This window comes from Rana temporaria, chromosome 3 (genome assembly GCF_905171775.1).
Source record: "Rana temporaria chromosome 3, aRanTem1.1, whole genome shotgun sequence".
Taxonomy (NCBI): domain Eukaryota; kingdom Metazoa; phylum Chordata; class Amphibia; order Anura; family Ranidae; genus Rana; species Rana temporaria.
Window position 1 is genome coordinate 56988004 of NC_053491.1, and position 20951 is coordinate 57008954.

Here is a 20951-nt window from a genome sequence, read left to right on the forward strand (position 1 = left end):
TCTAGCATAAGTTGCACCTGCTCGTGGAATGGCGACAAACTTTTACCCTTAATATCCATATGCAACGTTTAAAAAAATCTACAGGTTGCATGTTTTGATTTACAGAGGAGGTCTAGGGAAATAATTATTGCTCTCGCTCTAACGATCGTGGTGATACCTCACATGTGTGGTTTGAACACTGCTTTCATATTCGGGCGCTGCTCACGTATGCGTTTGCTTCTGCATGCGAGCTCGGCTGGACAGGGCGTATTTCAAAACATTTTTTTTTTTCTTATTTTACCTTTTATTTAATTTTTTACACGCTTCTTTTAATAAAAAATAAATTTGTGTCACTTTTATTCTTATTACAAGGAATGTAATCATCCCTTGTTATAAAAAGGCATGACAGGACCTCTTAAATATGAGATCTGGGGTCAAAAAGACCTCAGATCTCATATTTACAATAACATGCAATATAAAAAAAGTCATTTGAAAAAAAAAAAAATATATTGTCATTATTTATTTTTGCTTTAAGAGCTATGGGCGGAAGTGATGTTTTGACTTTGTTTCCACTCTGCAATGGTACCCCCTTCCTGCCCAGGCCACTTTAAAGTTTACAGCACTGTCAGACTTTGAATGACAATTGCGCGCTCATGTAGCACTGTACCCAAATGGCATTTTTATCATTTTTTTTCACACAGATTTCTTTTAGTATTATTTAATCACAAATGGGTTTTACATTTTAAAAAAAAAATGAAATTTTGAAAAACATTTTTTTTGTTGTCTCTGTTCCAAATATTTGCAAACAGGTAATTTTTCTCCATCACTAATGTGCGCTGATGAGGTGGTATTGATGGGCATCAGTGATGGGCACTATTGCAGCTGCACTGATAATTAGGACACTGTCAGTGGTGATGTTTTCTTACACACTAGCCAGTTACTAGCTCTCTCCTCTCCTCACGCTGTGACATGGTTGTAGACGGTCGGGGAAGAGTGTTGGGTTCCCTCTCCTAGCACAATCCCTCCCAAATCTCTCCTCCTAGCACCTCCCCTACCTGCTCTTGAATCCCCCTCCTAGTACCATCTCCCCCCCTCCCCCCCCCCCCAAAAATGACCCTTCTACTACAATTTCTCAACCATGTAGTAGAAGGGGGAATTGGGGTAGAGCACAAACCACCCACCCACCTCTACCCCAATTCCCCTTTCTAGTGCATGGTTGTAGATGGTTTGGAAAGAGTGCTAGGTCCCCCGCCCTAGTACAAACCCACCAAAATCCCTCCTCCTAACACCCCTCACCTGCTCTCAAATCCCCCTCCTAGTACCATCCCCCCCCCCAAAAAAAATACCCTCCTACCACAATTCCCTCTCCTAGCACAACCCACCCCCTCTACCCAGATTCCCCCTTCTACTACATGGTTGTAGATGGTTTGGAAAGAGTGCTAGTTCCCCCCTCCTCCCTCCAAATTGCCCTTACCGCGATTCCTCAATGCCCACTCCTAGCACCCCCCACTGATGAGGCGGCACTGTTGGGGCTGCACTGACAATCGGGACACTGTCCGTGCCTATGTCTCCTTTCACACTTGCTGGTTGCTGACTCTCTCCTCACGCTGTGACATGGTTGTAGACAGTCAGGAAAGAGTGCTAGGTCCCCCCTCCTAGCACAATCCCTCCCAAATCTCTCCTCCTAGCACCTCCCCTACCTGCTCTTAAATCCCCCTCCTAGTACCATCTCCCCCCCCAAAAAAAATGACCCTTCTACCACAATTCCTCAACCATGTAGTATAGTAAAAGGGGGAATTGGGGTAGAGCACAATCCACCCACCCACCTCTACCCCAATTGCCCTTTCTAGTGCATGGTTGTAGATGGTTTGGAAAGAGTGCTAGGTCCTCCGCCCTAGTAAAAACCCACCCAAATCCCTCCTCCTCCTCCCTCACCTGCTCTCAAATCCCCCTCCTAGTATCGTCTCCCCCCCCCCCCAATTACCCTCCTACCACAATTCCCTGAGTGAAAGAGTGCTAGGTCCCCGGTCCTAGCACAAACCCACCCAAATCCCTCCTATCACCCCCTCACCTGCTTTTAAATCCCCCTCCTAGCACAACCCATCCCCCTCTACCCAAATTCCCCCTTCTAGTTTATGGTTGTAGATGGTTTGAAAAGAGCGCTAGGTCCCCCCTCCTAGCACAAACCTTCCCAAATCATCTCCCTAGCACAACCCCTCCCTCCAAATTACCCTCCTACGATGATTCCCCAATGCCCTCTCCTAGCACACAACCCCCCTTCCTAATTACCCTCCTACCACAATTCCCTCTCCTAGCACAACCCACCCACCTCTACTCCAATTCCCCCTTCTAGCACATGGTTGTAGATGATTTGGGAAGAGTGCTAGGTCCCCGGTCCTAGCACAAACCCTTCCAAATCACCCTCCTAGCACAAACCCACCCAAATCCCTCCTCCTATCACCCCTTCACCTGCTTTTAAATCCCTCTCCTAGCACAATCCATCCCCCTCTACCCAAATTCCCCCTTCTAGCTTATGGTTGTAGATGGTTTGAAAAGAGCGCTAGGTCCCCCCTCCTAGCACAAACCTTCCCAAATCATCTCCCTAGCACAGCCCACCCTATCTCTCCTCCTACCACAACTCCCCTATGTCTCCTCCTACCACAACTCCCCTATGTCTCCTCCTACCACAACTCCCCTATGTCTCCTCCTACCACAACTCCCCTATGTCTCCTCCTACCACAACTCCCCTATGTCTCCTCCTACCACAACTCCCCTATGTCTCCTCCTACCACAACTCCCCTATGTCTCCTCCTACCACAACTCCCCTATGTCTCCTCCTACCACAACTCCCCTATCTCTCCTCCTATCACAACTCCCCTATCTCTCCTCCTACCACAACTCCCCTAATCCCTCCTAGCACAACCCCCTCACCTCTACCCTGATCCCAACAACCTGGTATGTTTGGCTTCACTTCAGCTTCTGCATGGCTTTCCATTCATCACTGACAAAGGAAAAGCCCTCAAACATCTTCTGTTTCTCAGCTGAAATTGGTTTTATAGGTATTCCCCATTTATCTATGTTGTTCATCAGGTCTTCCGGTTTTATCGTCTCTCTTGTTAAGTTTCTGAAGCCCTAAAAAAAGAAAGAAAAAGAAAGCCATGAGATCCACTACAAATTTTTATTAGAAGACATGCCCCTATGACCTCTGTGAGATGTCAAATAGCAGTCAGCACTGTGCATAAGTAAAGATGAAGGATTTTCACTATTAGAATTGTGCAAACTCACTTCTAAATAGTTTATATTTCTCCCCTAATCTTACTTTATTCACTTCTCCTGAGTCTTCACATTGAGAGTCAGACAGAGATCTGCCAGTTGCTAGCTTTACATTCACAGCTTTACACATTGGGCTCTATATTTAGTAACGGCAAGTATTCTGTGTGCTGCAAGTGCACTTGCTTCAGAGCTTAGTAAATGAGGTAAAGCTTCACTTTACAAAGAATACCCAATCGCTTGTGAGGGAAAAAAAAAACGAATTTTTTGCTTGCACATGATTGGATTATAGAAATCAGCAGAGCTTTCCCTCAGATCTAGAGCAACTGCACTTGCACTACGCAGTATATTGTTTCCTCTATAACCACCCCCCACTAAAAGGGTCATGATTGGTCACAGCTGTGTACAATGACAGGTTGGTGGACCGCACATAAACACACTGCTCAGATTTTTTTACTTACCTTCCTTTGTACGAAAAAAGGAGGGGGTGCCTCCCCCGCTTCCAGTTCCTTCCAGTTTATGCCGTTGAAAAATGGATGATCTTGTATGTCGGCAATGAAATCATTGCGCCTGCATGGATCTTTACACAGGAGCTGTGGGGGAAAAATAGAAAAACATGAGATGACAGCTATGGCATAACATTGCTAAGAAGTCTATTTATACAGTCCTGTGGCCTTCACTCTCCGCACATCGCAGGAAATACTCCACACGGCGCAGGTAATGTACATCCTATTAATACAATGCTGAGCGCCATGTGGAGTCTGTAGTATTTTCTCTGCATAATGCTGCAAATAATGCGTGATCATAGGATATGAGTGCTGTCACATGACACTTTATTTTTTACAATCATTACAATGAATGGGGCTTCACTTTTTTTCAGAGTCCCAAAGCGAGTGAAGTTCCAATCCTATTTATAAAGCACATTGGCTCCTTGGCTGAGCCTATATATCTACTTTACCTGTCCCACTTGGACTGTCACTACGTACCTTTTCCAGAAGGTCCTTGAGGTCGGGGTCAGCGTCGTCTGGGTAGCATGGCACTTCATACATTATGTTTTTTGGATTACCGTAACGGCCATTATAGAGGGGTAAAGGAAAGTATAGCTCAAATAGGAAGACCCCCAATGCAAAGTAATCCACGGCTCCATCATACGGAAGTTCGAACATCATCTGTGGGAAAATGAGAGAGAGAGAGAGAAGGATTAGAGTGATAAATCAGACTGGAAAGCAGCAACATCATTTAGAAAAAGGCTCCACCCAGAAATTTTCATTTAAATGTATAATTTAGGTCATTTAGAATCATCCAACCTCTATGTGGAGCCGACATGAACAAGGCATTACACACTGTCTGTACACACAGAGCTATAAGTACAATTCTCTGACCCTTGCCAAACTGACAAGAGTGATTTTTATCCTGAAGCCTCGTACACACGTCTGAGGAACTCGACGGGCAAAACACATCATTTTGCTTGTCGAGTTTCTTGTGAAGCCGCCGAGGATCTCGGCGAGCCAAATTTTCCCATTGCCCAACGAGGAAATAGAGAACATGCTCTCTATTTGGCTCGACGAGTTCCTCGACGAAAAGTGTACACACGACCGGTTTTCTCGGCAGAATACCTCTCCCATCGAGTTTCTGGCTGAATTCTGCCGAGAAAACCGGTCTTGTGTACGCGGCCTGACAGATTTATATTAAGAATAATGATATCAGGGATACATAATATATGAATTTTAAATGATCCTAAACAAAGAGATGGGTCACCCAGGACTTGGTGGTAACTGGACGGGACCCTCAGGGCTGGATGATTCCTGAGCTAAACTTTCAATTGCAGAACACAATCAAATAGGAGATTTCTACAGTCCAGTTAAAGCAGTTATTTACTTTATTTTATGTCTCCCAGTTGTTGGCCCATTAAAGAGAACCTATCCCTGTGGATTAAACTTGTCCCAGCTGAAAATTAATCTTAGTCCTGAGAGCTGTGATTATTCTACCTCCAAAAGGTAGACCAGGGAAGGCCACACTAGGGACTTGCTAGCTTTGGAACTAGCACTGCTGCTGGGAGTCGTGGCTTTCTTTAGTGCCAGATGGGACCCTCAGCTTTTTATTGCCAGATTCATACAGGTTTCTTCAGGACTAATATGATAGATAATTGCTGTGTGCATATTAGAAAAGTATATAAATGTTCTTTTACTTACTTCTGGAGCCCCATTTAGCATAAATCCAAGGTATTCTGTCACCATGTTGAATCCATACACGTTGGTTACTGCTATGCCGTAATCCGCAATCTTCACATGTCCGTTTCTGTCTATAAGAATATTATCAATCTTGATGTCCCTGTGGAGAAGAAAAAGTGTTAGGCCAGGCCTGCAGTTCAGACCATTATCCCCCATATACAACAACATAACTGATCCACAGAGGGATCAACAATCACAAAGCTCCCTTTTCTAGCACAGTTCATGCACAGCTTGATATGATTCAGGACACAGACATATCTTTCATGAACTGATTGCACTAAATGAGCTTTGCTGTCATTAACCACTTACCTTCCACCGTACAGACCACTACTGGGCTGTTTATATACAACACCTTTGGGCAGCTGTTGTGCCCTCTAACCACTGTGCACCGAGCTATGCTTGTACAGCTCAGTACACAGACACAGTGTGCAGAGCTGATCTGAACAGCTCAGTACCTTGTGATCGCTGTGATGACCACATTGTTAATTGCTTCCCTTCCGCTTACAACAGAGGAAGGAGAAGAATTATAGTAACTCATGAATAGATGGATCTACAGCAGCTGAACCATTCATTCATTTGGGGGTTAGGGGGTGGGTGAATTGTAAAATGATTGAAGAATGTTCTACTTACCTGTGAACGATGCCTCTGGAATGCAGGTGCTGCAGACCACACACAAGCTCCGCTGCCAGGAGTTTGAGCGTGGGGAGTTCAAATGGGATCGAGTAGTCCACCATGCCCATGTTCTCCAACATGTTAACCAGATCTCCTCCTCTCATGTAGTTCAAAACAAAGAATAAGTGATTCTGGGGAAAGAATACAGACAGGTCAGTGAATGAATTTCAGTTAAAAGGTCCAAATGAAAGCAACATGTTAAAATTTTCTACCAAAACAAACTGCATGATGTCTCTCTATCTCTATCTCTATCTCTATTTCTATCTATGCCATGTACAGCTGTAAATGACACCATTGTATAATTTGCTATAGCATCTCACTTTCAAGCAGTTGCTGTAAATACTGTAGTGTTCCATGGAGAAATGACACATACTGTATACTAAACTTTTATAAGCAATGTACATTATCTGGTAACATGTTTCTGGTGTCTTCTACTACAGCTGATTAATATCATCTCATCCTGGATTCAAGCAATACTTGTGCTCCTGTAACATTTTATATATGCTGTTCATTTGATAATTCAACATTTTTAGCTTTTCCAAAATTAGACTTACCTCCGTCTGGAATGTGGCATAAGCATGGTCACAGAAAAGACTGCCCCCAGCCTTCTCCAGGGCTATGCGCTCATTGAGGATCTCGGCTGGTTCATTGCCAGTTGGATACGACTTGTGGACTATTTTCACAGCCACCAGTCTTCCGCTGTCACGGTGTGTCGCCAGCACCACCTGTAGGAGAGAGACAGTTAATACATAATCTTTTTCATGCACTCTAGCTGTAATATCATTATTATACAATCCTCATGTTCTATGCCTTATAATTATCTATCTTTTTTTTCTGCCCTGCTGGTTTTGCCATTTGCTGAAATATGACCAACTGCCATATGTGTTCTGTACACACAGAGAGACTCTGTCAGCCTTATTCACCACAGGAGGCTGATTCATAAGTATCATATCATAAGTATCATAACTTGGAGTGACCAATCAGAATTTTCTCTGCAGAAGTCTGGTTGCTGCACTGCCAGGTACAGTGTGGCACTCCCCATTAAAATGTTCCTTTGCAGTGGGGTCACCCTCTGCACTACAAGGGTTAGTTGCTCATTGTACCTTGGGAAATGAAAAAGGTGATATACTGTATTTACTGTATTCATTACTCCCGCAGGCTTACTCTGCGCTGCATGACCACTCCCTCCGAAGTGTCCTCCCTTCATTGCCTAGCCGGTTGTAGCTCTTTGATCTCATCCCATATAGTGCAGATCCAGGAGTCCTGCATTATATGGAAGGATGTTGAGGGCCATGGGAAGCAGAGGAGAGTGCTGGCTGCCAGGGAAGTGATGAATATGGTGAGATCCTTAACTTATTAACCTCCCCATGGCAAAATGAGCATTTAACCCTTGCAGTGGTGGGGGGCAAGGGTGTACAGATACTCTTGCTGAGAACTTCATTCCCCTCCTTTCCCCGCAGACTTAGCTGAGTGTACATGTTTATGCTGCACATGGTGTACAGTCTTGTGAGGAGGGTCATATTGTGTCCCCCCAGTGTTTACAGTCCCCTCAGTAGTTATCTTTGATCACTTACCTTCTTAATGTCTCCTTCTCCAAGTATCCTATGGAAGATGAAGTCCTCTGGACCCAGCGAGGCCGTTTCACATTCTTTACTTTTTGTGCTGTGAGTCGATGTCGTTCCGCTAACTCCTAGAGAAAGAAAGAAAAAAATAACATTTATTACTCTGTCACCAATCATGTTACTGGACTTATTTCTATTGGCAATTGAGGCTCAAACAGAAAGAACTGCTAAAACTGAGTACAGCAAACAAAAACATCTCATTCCAGCTATAACTGATCATTCTGTTTTGCATGTAATCAGTTAAATATCAAATCATTAACTAATTCCAGTGCCACAAGGGAAACCAGATCCTATTCTAACAGTTCCCCTCCTGATATACTTGGGATCTAATTCCATCTCACCACACTTCATGTCAGGATTAGAAATAAATAAAAACTCTTAATTTCTTAGAACTAAGATCATATTGTTTTTACAGGTTCCTGCTAGCTCCTTATCACCCTTTCAACTGTCATATTTTGCTGGCCAGCTTGGTCTGTTAAAGGAATCTGAAACACAGACTTACTGGCTGGATCACCAGGTGATAGCACCAGGTGATAAACTGTTACAGGTGGGACTCAGAAAAACAAAGACTGCAGTCTACTGACAGCCTGTATCGTGTATGTAATGTTTCATTCCTGCCAGAGATACACTTTAACTTTTTTAGATGTTCCCTTTATCTAATGTTGAAATTGATGGAGAAATGCCTCCCCCCTCATGTACTATACCATGATCTGTTATTATAACACTTACCTGCTTTGTCTGTTCTTCCTTTCTTGGTCACAGGACTCTCACATTCAGGCTCTTCAGTGGATTTCCTCTTCTTGCCTTTCTGTTCTGTAGCGTCCTGTACTGTCTCTCTAGCAGTGTAATATCTGCTCAGCGTCTCACCATCCTCCTCTGAAGAGCTCTGTACTGTCCTCTTCTTCACCACAGGACTCTCACATTCAGTCTCTGCAGGACATTTCCTCTTCTTTCCTCTCTGTGCAGCACTGTGTCCTGTCTCTCTGGCAGTGTAAGATCTGCTCTGCTTCCTTGTAGTATCGTCATCCACCTCTGAAGAGCTCTGTACTGTCCTCTTCTTCACCACAGGACTCTCACATTCAGTCTCTGCAGGACATTTCCTCTTCTTTCCTCTCTGTGCAGCGCTGTGTCCTGTCTCTCTGGCAGTGTAAGATCTGCTCTGCTTCCTTGTAGTATCGTCATCCACCTCTGAAGAGCTCTGTACTGTCCTCTTCTTTACCACGGGACTCTCACATTCAGTCTCTTCAGTATATTTCCTCTTCTTTCCTCTCTGCTGTGCAGCGCTGTGTCCTGTCTCTGCAGCGCTGTCATATTTTCTCTGCTTCCTTGGAGTTGCACCATTCTCCTCCACAGAATTCTCCCCCTCCTCTCTGGTGCTATCAGATACTTCCTCTCTGCGCCTCTTTCTGGCGCTCATATCTGAATTATTAGATGTTGAACAGCAGACGTTCTCAACTCTGCTGACTTCTTCTTCTTCCTCCTCCTTAGATTCCCCAAGTTGTCTCTGGGCGATTGGAGCAAAACACTCCTCCCTCTTACGGATCTGTCTCACCATTTTTTTTTTTTTTTTAATATAAGTATAAACAAACTGCTCTTTTCCTCCTTGGTTGCGATGTCCTTTCTCTAATATATATTATATAATGTTCTATATAACAGAATAAATAATTCAACAACTCTGAAATGGAGCAACTGTAAACACGTCTGTCCTCTACAAGCTTCTAGTTAGAAGTGAGAGTTTCATCTGTGAGCAGCTATTTACCAGGAAGGACTCACTATGTGCTATGAGGTCACAAAGGAACATCGTTGCCCTGACAACTAGCTTCCCCCACTCCACGGAACATGTGTTGCCATGACAACTAGCTCCGCCCACTCCACCTCTGTGGAGAGCTTCCTGGGTGGCAGTTATTATGCAAATTAGCCAAATCTCTGCAACTATTACTGGACAGCAGATGTGACAGTTAATATGCAAATTAGTTCAAATTTTCTTCTAGGTGTCATTTACCTCCTCTGTCTGTAGTGTTGTACAATCACAAATCATTCTACAATCATTCATATAATTATAACTGACATATTCTACTTTCTTTTTAACATTGGCTGGATCCAGCAAACAACACTTATGTAAAATTGATATGTGCTAATTGTATTTTTTTCAATTACCATGAAGCTTAGTGAGCTTCTGAGGGTTTAAATGGACAGCTTAATTTGCCCTTCAACCAGCAGAGCAGTGACATGCTAGCTCCCTGTGAAAACTAGATAAGCCTCTCCTTGCTGAATGTATATGTCCGTGTTTAATACAGCTTGGCAGTTTGCACAGCTAATAAAGGGGGGTGTAAAGGCTTGTGTTTTTTCACCTTGATGCTTCATATGCATTAAGGTGAAAAAACACCTGGCAGTCACCGCCCTCAAGGTAACCCCCTCGGGAGAGCACGTCTCCTAGGGGGGTTATCTAATGCGGGGATGAGCCGCCGAGAAACCCCAGAAATGGATGTTCGGGGCCACTCTGTGCAAAACGAGCTGCACAGTGGAGGTAAGCATGACTTTTTTATTATTTAAAAAACACAAAGCTTTGATATCACTTTATGTTTTTTTTATTCAGCTTTTTAGGTCTGTCTGGGTCCCCTCTATGAGATATATTCAGCTACCCATCCACCTTTAATTATTTAAACCTGTGAAATGAATCGCCTCAGCTGACGCACCTAATCTCAATTAAAATAGATAGGCATATGCATATTGTGTGTGGCTACTTTTACACCGAGGCGTTGGGGGGCGTCGGCCATAAAGCGCCACTATTTTTAGCGGCGCTTCACCATCTTTTTTGCGGCACATTTCGGCTGCTAGCGGGGCGCTTTCAACCCCCGCTTTGCTGATGGTTTGGCGGCGCTGCCCATTGATTTCTGTGGGCAGGGGCGCGTTAGGAGCAGTGCATACACCACTCCTACAGCGCTGCCAGCGCACCGCTCCAGTGTGAAAGCCCTGAAGCTTTCACACTGGAGTGAGAGGAGAGGCTATTTACAGGCGCTATTTTTAGCACTATAGAGCCTCAGTGTGAAAGCAGCCTGTGTATATGTGTGTGTACATATATATATATATATATATATATATATATATATATATATATATATATATATATATATATATATATATAAATTGTCTCTATGTCCATCTAGTTCCGTCAATAAAAAGGTTTTTCTTTTTTACTCTGTAGTGATTGATTAAATTTCATTCCACTGCAGATTCTGAATTATCTCGCTTTTAAAAAGACTCATATGCCTCGCTGTCAGCTACATATGCTTTAAGATGTAGAATTTATCTTAACACATCTGCTGCTACAATATTAACCCCTTCCAGGTTAGACATATTTTTTACCTATATTTCTATTCAGTTATTTATACATGTTTTAAGATATAACGGCTCACTAATGATTTTGGAATCTTTAAGTCCAACCAGCACTTCTTTTTCACTCTCTTCTGTGTTAATTCTGACCAACCCCAGTGGAGTTCAGGCTGATTGCCCTGGCGCCTGTGCCCTCTACTGGAAACTGGAGGGCATTGCCTATACTTTCCTTTACCTATGTCTATTTTTTCAGCCTTTAAACAGGTACCAGTGAGATATACAGTTAATGCATAGTAAAAGAAGCTTACTGATGGATTTCTAATCTATTGTACTTTTAGCAATTTCTTGATTATGTTTTTATTATAGAATATTTCTTCTTGCTTCCATATACACCCCTGAAGAAGATTTTTATGAAACGCATTGGGTGTGTATTGTATGAGGCACTCTGATGTTTTCAAGTTTTATAGTCATTTCTGCAATGTATTGTATGTGTTTTTTAAAACCAGTGTTGTGACATTTAATAAAGCAATTTGTAAAAATTGTTTAACCATTTCAATACAGGGCACTTTCCCCCTTCCTATCCAAGCGGATACACGGCTTTTCCTGTTTAAGCCTCGTACACACGACCGAGAATCTCGTCATAAATGAAACGTAGTTTTCCTCGACGAGGTTCTTGTCAGGCTTGTCGAGAATCTTGTCAAGCTTTCTTTGCGTACACACTGTCAAGAAAAAAATGTTGTTGTTCTCAAACGTGGTGACGTACAACACGTACAACGGCACTATAAAGGGGAAGTTCGATTCCACTGGCACAACCCTTGGGGCTGCTTTTGCTAATCTCATGTTACTGCGTGTTAAGTAAAAGTTTGGTAAGAGACGATTCGCGCTTTTCAATCTGTTACAGCGTGACGAATGTGCTATCTCCATTACAAACGCTACTTTTACCGAAGGTGTGCTCCCGTCTCATACTTTATTCTGAGCATGCGCGAGTTTCTAAGCATACACACGAACATGTTTTCTTTTTTTCTCATCGAGATCCACGACAGTTTTCTCGACGAAAAACATACACACGACCGTTTTCCTTGGCAAAAAAGCTCTGCCACCAATTTTCTTGTTGGATTTTGTCGAGGAAAATGGTTGTGTGTACAAGGCCTTTACACTTTGATCAGCTGTTATTGGACACAGCTGATCACATGGTAAAGAGCCTCCGTCAGAGGCTCTCTTTACCTAGATCGACGTTGCGGAGTGTCATACTAAAACACCATCGATCGACACGCGTGCTGGCTTGTTATCCTGCTGGACATTATATGTTGCCCAGTCAGGATGTCTGAACCACTTTCCAGCCGTCATTATGCTATAGGCTGGATGGGAGGTGGTTAAAGAATATACTCCTAATTGCAATTTACTTTGGGTAATATTATCTGTTGCCATGTAAAGTCCCGTTTATGAGGGTCCTTGTTCCATATACATGTATTTAAGGGATGTAGACAACCATCCATTTTATACTTGGTAGTAAAATGTAAGGTTGTGTGTGTGTATATATGTATGTATGTATGTATATATATATATATATATATATATATATATATATATATATATATATATATATATATCTATCCCTCAAAAATTCCACTCGCAATTTCCGAGTGGAATTTAATGCAGGGCGAGTGAGGAGTGGGGTGGACCAGGCTGACCGTTTCCTGGCTGAAGCGATCAGCCAGGAAACTGTCAGCTGGAGGACACAGAGGCGCCACCTTTAGCTGAGGTGAGGCTGCGGCGCTCCCCTCCCTCTCTCTCCCCGCTTTACTTGTCATGTCTATTCACACACACAGCGGGGATATCCCGCTGTGATCCCCGCTGTGTAGCACGGAGCTTCCGGGGTCTGTGTTCGCCGCTCGTGTAACAAGATCCCGCCCCCCTGGATAGATCGCTCCCCTCCCTCTCTCTCCCCCGCTTCGCTTGTCTTTTGTAATCACACACACAGCGGGGATATCCCGCTGTGATCCCCGCTGTGTGGCACGGAGCTGCATGGGTCTGTGTTCGGCACTCAGTGTAACAAGATCCCGCCCCCCTAGACGGCTCGTGTGATAGTATCAGTGTTACGCCTAAGAAATGAGCCGTCTAGGGGGGCGGGACCTTGTTACCGCGCGCTGAACACAGACCCATGCCGCTCCGTGCCACACAGCGTGACATCCCCGCTGTGTGTGTGTGAATACACAAGACAAGCAAAGCGGGGAAGAGAGAGAGGGAGGGGAGTGATCCATTTAGGTGAGTCTGCATACACAGAAGGGGGCAGAGTCCGGGGTATCCATAGAGCTGCTTACCTCACACCTCCTCCATACCCACCTCACACCCCCTCCATACCCACCTCACACCCCCTCATAAAACACAGGAAGGCTGCAGGCACAGTAAGGCTGCGTTCACAGGCACCGAGAGGCTGTGTTCATGGACACAGTGGGGCAGCAATGATGGGCACAGTGAGAGTGCATTGACCACAACATACTGATCGCACGACTCAAAGAAGTAGCAGGAGTCTCCGACGCGGCCCTACCGTGGTTCGCATCTTTCCTTGAAAATCGCACTCAGACCGTGAAACTTGGAGGGTTTACATCAGAAACACGGACCACTACATGCGGAGTCACGCAAGGATCGCCCCTCTCACCTGTACTCTTCAACATCTACATCCGCCCGCTCCTCAAAATCATCAGCAAACAGGACCTGTGCTACCACTCCTATGCGGACGACACGCAGCTTTACCAACAAAAAAGACCAATTTCATGAACTTGGAAAGTGCCTTACGCTGATTGACAATTGGATGACCGAAAGCTCCCTCAAACTTAACGGATCCAAAACAGAACTACTCACCCTTCACGCAAATAGGAAATCCATTTCTAGGACCACAGGGACACCGCCCACCATCCTCGGACAAACCATCGCACCAAGCAATAAAGCCAAAAGTCTCGGAGTCACCTTTGACTCTGACATGACGTTGGATGCACAAATAGGATCAGTTGTCAGCGGTTCTCATCATCTGCTCCGAATGCTACGTAGACTCATCCCCTTCATCCCAGAAGAGGACACGGCAGTAGTGGTGGGAAAGGTAAAAAGCCGTGGGAATCAGTCTCCCCAGCCTTGAGATCCCTCCACTGGCTGCCCGTACAGGATCGGGTGACATTCAAGACACTCTGCCTCACCCACAAATGTATACAGGGGAACGCTCCCCAATACTTAAGCGAGAAAATAAAACCCTACGTCACCAAGCGCGTTCTCCGGTCAACCGACAAAAACCTTCTTCAAATTCCTAAATCCCTCTACAAATCGAAGGGAGAACTTAGATTTTCGGTCCAGGGACCACGGCTCTGGAATGCTCTACCCTCTACAATCCGCTTGGAGGAAAACCATCAGGCCTTTAGGAAAAAACTAAAGACCCACCTCTTCTGAAGGACCGGCACGACTCTGGACAGGAAGCGCCTTGAGGCGATTTAGTTCGCATTTGTTGCGCTATACAAGTTACTCACTCAAGTTACTCACTCATTGAGGGGCATAGTGAGGCTGCATTCATTGGCACCGTAAAGCTGCATTTCATGGGCACAGTGAGACTGCATTCATGGGCACCATAAAGCTGCATTTCATGGGCACAGTGAGGCTGTATTCATGGGCACAGTGAGGCTGCATTCATGGGCACCGTGAGGTTGCATTCATGGGCACCGTGAGGCTGCATTTGATGGGCACTGATATACTTTATGTTAATATTATTAAAGTTGTTATTTATTTTTGGAACTTAATTTTCTTTAAACATTTAATAGTGTAATTTCATGAGATAATTTACAAGGGCGTGTTTAGGGGCGGACTTAGGGGTGGGGCAGGGGAGAGGTTGGGTGGGGCAACTGGTGGCGAGTAACTCTTAAGGCCTGGCTAGTGGCTCAGGACTTGAAATTTTGAGCCCTGTGTATATATATATATATATATAAATGGTCAAGACCCATCTATCTCGTAAGACAACATTGTCATGGAGTACCAACCCTGAAAATATAAATGAAGGAAGGGAAGTGGAGGGTATGTATTGGGCGTTAAACTGTAATCTCCAGACATATATATAAAAATGCACCAAAATGTAAACAATCATTTATAATTTAGTGAAAAAAAAAGGACAAACACAATATATTTACATATATAGGGAAGAAAAGTAACATTCCTATAATGAACAATATGAAATGTACAACACATTGGTTGCATAAAAGCAATCAATAGCTGACATGTTTCGTAGTAAATGTGCATATCCACTTCAAGGCTGGGTTGCTTCTTATTTTAATCAGAATCTGAGACATCAGGATTAAGGGGAGACCAAAGAGAGAGCATGCCAAAGGTAGAGTCCACAAAGTATGAAGAGCGCACCTAATATGTAAAGCCAATGTGCTCATCACTCCAAATGGGAGAGATATCAATGAACGTCTCCCTGTAGGTAGGGTGATTTGGCTTCAACAAGTGGCTGATGTCTCCAGTGACAAAAATAAATGCATATATTCTAAAGCACATAACAGGCACAAGTGACGTCTGAAACTTGTGACGTATACGGTCTGGAGGTGAAGGCAGCCATAAGGGACACTATTTCCAATGTGGAGTCCACCCAACTCTGGGTCTCCTGAGGATTCCACTCTCCAGCATTATGGCTGCCTTCTCGTCAGAAGTTTCAAACGTCACTTGTGCCAGTTATGTGCTTTGGAATGATGTATCTGGTATCCCCACCACAACTACAGATGCCCCAGACTGATAGATCCCAATTGCCACTCATATCCCCAACTACGGACTCTCTACCCCAGACTGACTTCCCCCACCCCCATCTACCCCATATTGACCACCCCACATCCACTGTATTTTATCAACTCCAAAGTCAGCGCAGCCCTCTACCAGTACTTCATGTTTTCCTCTGCTGATCAGCTTTATGGAGATGCTGATTTCATCTTCCAGCAAGACTTGGCACCTGCCCACACTGCCAAAAGTACCAATACCTGGTTCAATGATCATGTTATAACTGTGCTTGATTGGCCAGCAAACTCGTCGGACCTAAACCCCATAGAGAATCTGTGGGGTATTGTCAAGAGAAAGATGAAACACCAGACCCAACAATGCAGACAAGCTGAAGCTACCTGGGCTTCCATAACACCTCTGCAGTGCCATAAGTTGATCGCCTCCATGCCGCGCCACATTGATGCAGTAATTCATGCAAAATGAGCCCCAACCAAGTATTAAGTGCATACTATTACTGTACATGTATATACTTTTCTGTAAGCCAACATTTCTGTTTTAAAAATCTTTATTTCTCTTCCGTTCATAGACGGACACAGCCTTCTTTGACATTAGGGGTTATGCTTCTTCCTTCCAGGAGAGTTTAGGCAGAATTTAACAGCACTTAAAGTGTTAAAACCTTTCCTTCGTGCTGCTCCTCCCAGGGGGCGTGGCTCCCCCAGGCATAACCCACACCCTGCTCTAGGAGCCTCAGTCTTTTTCGACAGGAGAGGAGTCAGGCACTTCTGGAGTCCCTGTACTCTGGAGTTTTTTTCTTGCGATTTTTCTCGCTTTTATTATTTTGTTCCTGCATTTTTGAATCCTGTGATTCTTCTATCAACAGCCAACTGGGTGACAGGCTGGGTCTTGACTCTTGTAGTCCCCCCATGTTCGGCCATCGAGCGTGTGCCAGCCCTTAGCTCAGCTTTGGGACGTCCACGACAGGCCCCGTTGCTCCAGGGGCGGCCGGGAAACTTCGGTTCTAGGGCACACATATGACCGGTCTCTATGGCTTTGTCACAGGCCGACAGCCATGCCGTTTACGGACGTTGGTTCTGTCTGGGATACCTCCAGCTGGGGAGTCGCAGGACGGGTAAGTTGTGGCCCCTTACTCAGGTAAGTGGTCTGGCTGGTGTTTTCCCTGGGGAGGTCGACTGAGGGTCCGCCCTGCTTTCCTCTCTCCCCTTCCTCTCCCTCCTTCCCCTGACTGGGTAGTGGCTGTGAAGGGGGGCCTCCTGGGTTTTCTTTATTACCACCGGGGCCCGTGTGTTGTTGGGGGACTGTGTTGTTACTCTGCGGGGTGCTGCTGTGTTTTGCTGTGTTCTATGAGGTGATTTTTTACCTCAGACGGTGGCCATCTTGGAAAGTTTTAGTGCTGTGAAACGCTGTGATTCTTCCCTGAGGTGACAGACACATCACAGCCAGCCCCTCAGGTTTTCAGCTCTCTCTGCAGCTGGGTGGGGTGGTGAGTACCAGGGGCCCACATGCTCTGCAATAGCAGCAAGGAGGTGACCAGTGTTTTTTTTTTGTCCTGCCTTGCAGGGTGGGTGACTCAACGCTGACACTATGGAACCTGAGCCAGGTCTCCCTCTCCAGCTATGCCTGAGTTAACCCTTAACGCCCCTTCCCCTGCCACATCTGTTATGTTGGCTGTCCTGGGTTTCTTGCCAGGTTTGAAGCAGCTAGTGCCCGGATGGGGGGTAAAAAGCGCCCCCTCCCTGAGCCTGCTTCTGGGGATGTCTCTGACACAGAATCGCTGTTTTTTTTTCTGGTTCTGTTATGTCAGAGGCTGCGGGCTTAACCCTTATGGATAGTGAGGATGACTCTGCTGCAGTCAGTTACTGGCAAGAATTTGTTGGAGCTCTTGTTTCTGCGGTGCGTGAGACTCTAAAAATTGAGGATGTGGCGGAGACACCTCTGTGTCAGTACCTTTTGGGTTTCCGCAGACCGCCACGCACCGCTGAAGTGTTTCCTTGTGTTCCTTATTTGGACAATATGTTATACAAGGATGCACCGCAAAAAGTTTGTCAAAAAACTTTGCAACCCGTTACCCCCTTGAGGGGGCCTTTAAAAAAAAAAATAAAGTAGGTCTCTCCTCCGCCAGTGGACCCTCCCGTGTCCAGACTGTGCAAGGCCACCACGTTGCCTGTGGAAGGGGCTCCTGCATTTCAGGATCCCGCTGATAGGAGAGTGGAGGCCGTGGCCCGCTCCCTATTCACGGTGGTGGGTTCGGCGGTGAGGCCGACTCTGGCCGGGGCCCTGGTCAGGCCCCGACTAAAAGGGCGAAGCTCCTGCTGCAGGAGCTGGATGAAGGGGCTTCCGAATCCTCTAGGGACCTGGCTGAACAATTGGTTCAGGGTCAGAATTTTCTCTGCGAGGCGGCCATGGATACGATCCGGGGCTTCCGTCTATGCAGTGGTTCTGTGCCGCCTTGTGTGACTCTAAGGAGGCCTTGGTGATGGCCGTTAAGGGCAAACGGTCCTTTTGGAACTTCCCTGAATGGCATCATTGAGGATGCCACGGGTGGTAAGCGCATGCTGTTCCCACGGTCTGGGAAGGGCTAGGGACCTCGCCCTGTGCAAGGACCCTCCTTGCCTACCTCCGAGCGTCTACATGGTTCTTGAATCCCCTATGCGGGGTAGCAGCGCACCTGCTACCGCATGCCTAACAAGTCTGCGGACATACCTGCTTCCGCCTGAAGGTCTGCTCCCGCCCGTGTCTCGGGTTGGAGACTGGCTTCGCATTGTGAAGTGTTTTCCTTGGGGTACAAGATTGAGTTTCTCTCTTGTCTGCCAAACAGGTTTTTTCCCTCAATGGAACGGTCTCGGGTTTTTACTCCATTCTGTTTGTGTCCCCACGGAGGATGGGGCCCGGTCAATCCTGGGCCTCAAGTCCCTCATTTGTTTTGTCAAGGTGCAAACTTTTAGGTGGTGTCGATTCGCTTGGTAATAGTGGCACTCCATCAGGGGGATTTTCTGGCATCCTTGGATGTCATGAACATGTACCTGCATATCCTCAAACCACCGGATATTCTGTGCTTTGCGGTCGGGGGGGACCATTTTCAATTGGTGTCCTTCCCCTTCGGCGGGTTTTCGCCAAGGTGCTTGTCCCGATACTGGCCCGGCTGTGACAGCGGGGGTTTGTTATCATGGGATGTCTGGACGACATTCTCCTACGAGCTTCTTCGAACTCTGCATTGGTGGAGGCTCTCCGAGTGTTCGGCTGGTTTCTGGATTGTCCTGAAATCAGGGTTGATTCCGTCTCAGGGACTGGAATACCTGGGACTAGTCCTGGGTTCCGCCGGGGCGGGAGTGTTTTTCTCCTAACGGAAAAACTTCAGACTCTGCTATCTGCTGTGCAGCAGTTGCCGACTCAGAAGCGGTCATCTCTGCGATTCTGCAGGAAGGTTCTGGGTCAGTTGGTAGCCTCTTTCGAGGCGGTTCCGTATGCCCAATTCCACGCCAGGGTACTACGGAGGGAACTGCTGTCACGATGGGACTAGCTTCCGTCATCTCTGGATTACCAGATTCAATTGAGTCATCTGATCATGTCTCCCCTGGTGTGGTGGCTGGCGTTTCCGGTGCTTCGGGCCGGAAAGTCATTTTTCTGCAGGCCACTGGACAGTGATCACGACGGATGCCAGCCTCTCCGGTTGGGGAGGGGCGCTTGGGGCACCCAGTCAGCCCAGGGGCACTGGACTCAGGTGGAGTCCTGCCTACTGATCAACGTTCTGGAACTCGGAGCAATCAAGCTTTGCCTTGCCAGGTGGTCCCTGGATCTACAGGGCCGACCGGTCAGGATCCTGTCCGATAACACCACGGCCGTGGCGTAGGTTGATCATCAGGGAGGCACACGGAGTTCTGTTGCAGCGACGGGGGTCGCGCACATCCTTTCGGTGGGCCCGTTCCGGCTCTATCGGCCGGGTACATTCCGGGAATACGGAATTGGCTAGGCGACTACCTAAGTCGCGCTGCACTGGGACAAGGAGAGTGGTCTCGTCCTGCCCCCCCCGCCCCCGCCGCATTGATCTGATCAGTGATCTTTTTTTAGAATCGCCTTCCTTTGGGCCGGGGAGGTGTTCCGGCTCTCAGGCCCATGTAACTCACCAACAAACACCGACAAACATTCAGAGCAGAAGCAACTTGCTCTAGGAAGGGTAACACAGGGAAATACTTTTGCAAGGGAAGTGTGTTTGACTAGGGCTATTTATACACAGGGCGATCCTCAAACTAAGTACGCTTGGCCTTTTACCTATCTCACTGATTGCGCCGAGCAAAGTTCTGCACATGCCCAGTGAGAAGCAGATTCGTGCGCGCATGCGCAGTACGGCCGGACCTTCATTTGCATGGGGTCACGGCTCATTACAATGAAGCACGCCCACTTCCTTCCCACTTGCAATAACCCGCCTAACGCCACGGAATTTAAGTTACGCAATCGCAATTTTGTGCGCAAATGCGCTGTGGATACGGCAATTACGACACCAACTTAGGGCGCCGTAACTTAAATGACATAAGTTTTGAGTAACTTAATTTGCGCCGCTGTTTGTGGATCTGGCCCTAACTTTATGATCTAATTTTATGAGATGTGTGTGTATAGATAGATAGATAGATATTATTGGCTGTGTGTTGAGTTATTTTGAGGGGACAGCAAATTTACACTGTTATACAAGCTGTACACTCACTACTTTACATTGTAGCAAAGTGTCATTTCTTCAGTGTTGTCACATGAAAAGGCATTATAAAATATTTACAAAAGTGTGAGGGGTGTACTTTCTTTTGTGAGATTATATATATATATATATATATATATATATATATATATATATATATACACACTAATACCTCAGAATGCGAGTAACACGGTTAACGAGCATTTCTCAATACAAGCCATTATTTTACCACTTAACGCCCGCCGCACGCCTATTTACGTCCACAGAATGGCACGTACAGGCAGATGGGCGTATATATACGTGCCTGCCTTCTAGCGGGTGGGGGTCCGATCGGGACCCCCTCCGCTGCTTGCGGCGGGCGGCTTACCTCGGGGAGCGATCCGGGACGACGGC

At 46.1% G+C, this 20951-nt stretch overlaps 2 protein-coding genes across 2 annotated transcripts; both read right to left on the reverse strand.

The window, feature by feature from the left end:
- Positions 1-2445: 2445 nt before the first annotated feature.
- Positions 2446-7328, reverse strand: LOC120930344 (protein kinase C delta type-like). Its single transcript, XM_040341544.1, has 7 exons — positions 7317-7328; positions 6707-6877; positions 6111-6283; positions 5442-5580; positions 4236-4418; positions 3711-3842; positions 2446-3111 (listed from the first exon to the last, which is right to left on the reverse strand). The coding sequence occupies exons 1-7, from the start codon at positions 7326-7328 to the stop codon at positions 2947-2949; spliced, it is 975 nt and encodes a 324-aa protein (XP_040197478.1). The 3' UTR covers positions 2446-2946.
- Positions 7329-7685: 357 nt separating this feature from the next.
- LOC120930289 (eukaryotic translation initiation factor 5B-like) lies at positions 7686-9493 on the reverse strand. The gene is made up of 2 exons (XM_040341509.1): positions 8504-9493; positions 7686-7842 (listed from the first exon to the last, which is right to left on the reverse strand). The coding sequence occupies exons 1-2, from the start codon at positions 9327-9329 to the stop codon at positions 7709-7711; spliced, it is 960 nt and encodes a 319-aa protein (XP_040197443.1). The 5' UTR covers positions 9330-9493; the 3' UTR covers positions 7686-7708.
- Positions 9494-20951: the final 11458 nt, after the last annotated feature.

Bases quoted from the DNA above. Each gene is read 5' to 3' on its own strand.
- LOC120930289 (XM_040341509.1), bottom strand. From the start codon at position 9,329: ATGGTGAGACAGATCCGTAAGAGGGAGGAGTGTTTTGCTCCAATCGCC. The intron at 7,843-8,503 runs GTAAGTGTTATA...TTCTTTCTCTAG, and splicing joins AGGAAGAACAGACAAAGCAG to GAGTTAGCGGAACGACATCG.
- LOC120930344 (XM_040341544.1), bottom strand. The intron at 5,581-6,110 runs GTAAGTAGAACA...TCTTCTCCACAG, and splicing joins TCCAGAGGCATCGTTCACAG to GGACATCAAGATTGATAATA. The intron at 4,419-5,441 runs GTAAGTAAAAGA...ATTTTCCCACAG, and splicing joins TGCTAAATGGGGCTCCAGAA to ATGATGTTCGAACTTCCGTA.